The following is a 4,167-nucleotide window of genomic DNA, read 5'->3' as shown; positions in this document are numbered from 1 at the left end:
CTTGACTCGGACTCAAACCATTTTGGACTCGATCTTGACTCGGACTCAAACCTTTTTGGACTCAGTCTTTTCTTGGACTCGAACCTCTTTGGTTTTGGACTTGTCTTGGACTTGACTAAGGTGGTCTTGACTACAGCCCTGACTAGTGGTAGTAAGGTGGTGTTAGTGAAAACAAAACAAAAAAAAGTCAGAAAAGGGGATGAAAATGTCCATTTTTGTCCGTTTTTGACCCGGGAGGACAACACAAGGGTTAAAAACTGACTCCAGCAGTTCACTTTCCCCCCCGTGGAGCACTGTAAGGGTCGAATAAACACCTAGCAGCTCTAAGTTTACAGACTCAGACCTGAAATGGAAGACAACACAACACTAAACAGAGATCATCTACCAAACTACGGCAAAGCTGAAGAGACAACAGCGACCACATGGATCCATCACACCCACCGGCTACAGACACACACACACGCGGCGCGTGCGTTTTCTCCGGCTCACGAGTAGTACGCCGAGGCTTTCTTGCCGGGGTGTGGTGGGAGGCGACGCATGGAGAAAGGAGGGGGCACCCTGACGGAGCATGGAGGAGGAAGAATGAGGTGAGTTTTGGCATTGTGATGGTAAAGCTTAGTACCCCCCCCCCCCCCCCCCCCCCCCCCCCCAGCGTGACCTTGAGCAACAGATATATCAATCGTGGGCCTAACAACATATACCTGTTACTGTACAGATGTGGATCTTGTGGAACAATAGGATTATTGGGCACAAAAAAACTTTGCTAAAAACGCCTTCTTCTTGGAGACAACGTAAATTTTAGACCATCGTGTCTTCACAGGGGTCCGCGACCCTTAGGGGTCCACGGGAGTTACTTGTCAGGGGTCGCGAAAGTTTTGGTGAATTATCTTTTTCAAATATTTTTCCCACTATTGAAATGTCCTTTTAAATCCACATTAAACAGGAATCCACACCCTGCATAAACAGATAAATGGCGAGGCAGAAGATGTACTTTCAGTCATCCCTGGCACACATTGCACTATAGGACCAGTTTTGATATAACACAATGTTATCCAATAGATATCAGTGGGGGTCCCCGCTCCACCTTCTTCGCCATCAGTTTGGGGGTCCTTGGCCTGGAGAACGTTGAAGACCCCTGATTTAGACTATTGTTTTTGGCTGATTAGGAACAATATAGTTATGTTTGAGTTAAGAAAAAGGACTCTGGTGTCTCTCGGGGACGTTAGTAACAATTAATAGCCGTGTTTCCATTTTATCGTTAAAGGGTAATTACCTTCTTTTTTTTTTCTTTTTTAAATCAACTGGACCCTATGTTCCTATGTTTTTGTGTCTAAGTGACTGATAACAACAACGATCTTTGACATCGGTCCAGTATTAAGAGAGAACACTGCGGTCGGTAAGTTAATAATAGGGCAACTGTCCAGCTTGTATTTACCATATAGAAGTGCTTGTTTTGCCACTGACAGACTCAGATTAATATTCTAAGCGTCTGACAACATTATGGGAAGGATCCCTACCGAGACAGACGTTTAAGACCTCTTTGAGACCTTTCTGTTAAACCAGGAACAGCTCTGAAGTCGCTAGCACTAAACCCACCAGACTCCATTTAAAAAAGCAACACTTTTAGTGTGTGTAGAGCCAACCTTTTTTCACATGTAAAATCTGTAAACTATGCGTTCATTTCAACCAAAACTAGAGTTGTGATGGTTGTAAAAGTGGAAAGTCGAGCAAAAACGGCTTTTCGTAGTTTGATGTTGTTTCTGTAGACAGTGAATTAAGTGTATTTTACAAAGCCAAATGTGTCTGTTTATTTATATGGAGTCTGGTGGGTTTAACAAAGGCAATTTTGTGGAAGTTTTTAGGTTTTAAAAAAGGATCTTACTCTTTAACAGAAAGGTCAACCTCCATTGAAATCCTTTCCATAATGTTGTCAGACATTTGTAAATACAAGCTGGGCAATAATCCTAATAATTTAACATTGTAGCTTGTTTCGCTGCAGCGATCTCTCTTAATACTGGACCGGTGTCAAAGATTGACATGAAAACATGGGAAAATGGGGTCCAGGCTGAAAAAAAAGACGCTAGTTACCCTTTAAGCCAATTTTAAGCAACCTTCGAAAGGTTGCAGTGAGGCAGGAGTCCATCAACTGGTTCGCTAACTGGAAACAAAACAAGTCGCTTTTGACCGTCGAGACGGAAACTTGGGGAGAGGTTGTCTGGAATTTGGTTCAAGACGGCTAGTTTTGGCCGTGGTTCATGCTGTCCGGAGACAAAGACAAATCAATGGAATATCTAGGAAGACGGAGGAAGTGGAAACAGCTGATCTGTCCTGATCCAGTTAATTTCCGCTGTGGCAGAACTTATCCAGGAAAGGCGTTTCCAAATCCTATTTAGAGAATCATCTTGTTTTTCACAAAGGCAAAAGGAAGTTTTATGGAATCCTGATGTTTCCATCGAGCGTTTCTAACGCGATACTTCAAAATGTGCGTACAAACGGCTAATGCCAACATACTTCACATTATTCAGAGCACTGCTAATTGTATCTACTGTAAGCCAAACTAAATTAGCAAATCATGAAAATATGAAATCCACAGACAAGAATCATTACTTTAACCCTTGTGTTGTCTTCCATTCAACCGTGTTATCCTCCCAGGTGAAAATAAACACTTTTCATGGCATCTTTGTCTCTTTTTTTAACAATTTAGGCCCTTTTTTCAATGTTTTGATGCTTTTTCTTTTACATATAAAGCTTATTTTCACTACAGTATCTGAATACCAACACCAACTTATATGGTTTTACACTTCTTTTATGTAATTCATTGACTATTAACTACTTTTTTTTAGGAAATTGTACCTAAATCTACAGTTAAAAAAGCAGGAATTCTGAATTATTTACATTAATATTAAAAAGGAAGGATAATCAAAGAAGGGGTATATGTCAACGATAAGTTACAAAACTTAAAAATTTAACAAAACACACAAAATTGTGAAAGAAAGTTGCGATCCGATCTTTTGTCGTGATTACGAGACGCGTCGTATGGAATCATCCATGTTATTATTGATCAAAATTAGAAAATTAGAGATCGAAATTTAGAAAATGGGTCAAATTTGACCCAAAGACAACACAAGGGTTAAACTGGAACTTTAAAATCTTAAACATAGCCATCATGTGTCTCCAACATGGGCCGGCATTTCTCTACGACAAAGAAATACCTTATGTTGTGAAATGGAAAAGTAGGAGCAGATGGGTGCAAATCAAGGGAAGTGGGCTTCACAAAAACAATGCTGTTCGTATGAGGACAGGTGAGACACTGGACTCAAGGACAAGAAGTAAAGATCAGTTTCTCACCAGCTCGCCTGCACGGCTTCGATGTCACTCACTAAGTTTTGGGCCAAACAAATCCCAAAGATCTGTGGACGAAAGAAAATATTGGCAAAATTAGACTATGTAAAAAGACGAGAATGTGAAATGATGCTTTTGGGGTTTTGTTCGGGATCATCGTGAAGGTTAAACATGGGGTCTGGCCTGCAGTAGTGCAACTCCGATGAAGATCCCGGCCACCAGGGTGAGGTTGTCCTGCAGCCACTTCTCAAACTGCGGCACGCAGCCTTTCACGTTGATGTAGTCCTTCTGCTCCGAGTCCTGGGGGGGGGGGGATCAACACAACGTCCTGTCATCATCTTTACGTTTGCCTTGTCATTCATTTGGGATTCAATATAAGACAGAGCTTGATACAAGCACTTCCCCTCCATACAGTTGTATTAGCCAAGGAGGGACAATCGGAGGGTTAAAAAACGTGGATCTTCAGGAATGAGGCATATGCCACTAGATTTCTGAGTCTCGAAGGTCTCCAGGCGCCGAGGCTCTTCTGAACATACGTCCATACTGAGACATCCGACGAGAGCTGTGAGCAGAACGAGTCTTAATTAGCTCTGTAGCAACTCATTTGCACCGGGGCTGGTCACTGTAATGACGATAATTAATGTAATAATTAATTAATTTAAATGTCAAAACGTTACACAATTGATAAATATCACTAGATACTCTTAAATAAAACCAATTCGATAACTGCTAATGCTAAATAGAATGAATGTAGTTTTAAATAAACTGTACTCCAACATAGACTTTTTTTTTTGTTTTTTTTTTTTTTTTTTTTTTTTTAAAAAA

At 40.9% G+C, this 4,167-nt stretch overlaps 1 protein-coding gene across 4 annotated transcripts in view; it reads right to left on the bottom strand.

Annotated features, from left to right (window-relative positions):
• The window catches only part of tspan5a (tetraspanin 5a), a 27,604-nt gene that overhangs the window by 8,142 nt on the left and 15,295 nt on the right, over positions 1 to 4,167 (bottom strand). For 2 of the 4 annotated variants that reach the window (XM_032544352.1, XM_032544353.1), the window contains exons 7-8: positions 3,526 to 3,642; positions 3,349 to 3,410 (exon numbers count right to left, since the gene is read on the bottom strand). In XM_032544352.1, coding sequence (XP_032400243.1) covers positions 3,349 to 3,410; positions 3,526 to 3,642 — 179 coding nt within the window. Of the gene's footprint in view, positions 559 to 3,348; positions 3,411 to 3,525; positions 3,643 to 4,167 lie in introns of all 4 variants that reach the window. The other 2 variants (XR_004336406.1, XM_032544351.1) reach the window with 2 other exon arrangements.

The sequence above is a fragment of the Etheostoma spectabile genome, chromosome 19, assembly GCF_008692095.1.
Source record: "Etheostoma spectabile isolate EspeVRDwgs_2016 chromosome 19, UIUC_Espe_1.0, whole genome shotgun sequence".
Taxonomy (NCBI): domain Eukaryota; kingdom Metazoa; phylum Chordata; class Actinopteri; order Perciformes; family Percidae; genus Etheostoma; species Etheostoma spectabile.
The sequence above is the reverse complement of the archived record's forward strand: the minus strand, read 5'-3'. Positions and strand labels throughout refer to the sequence as shown.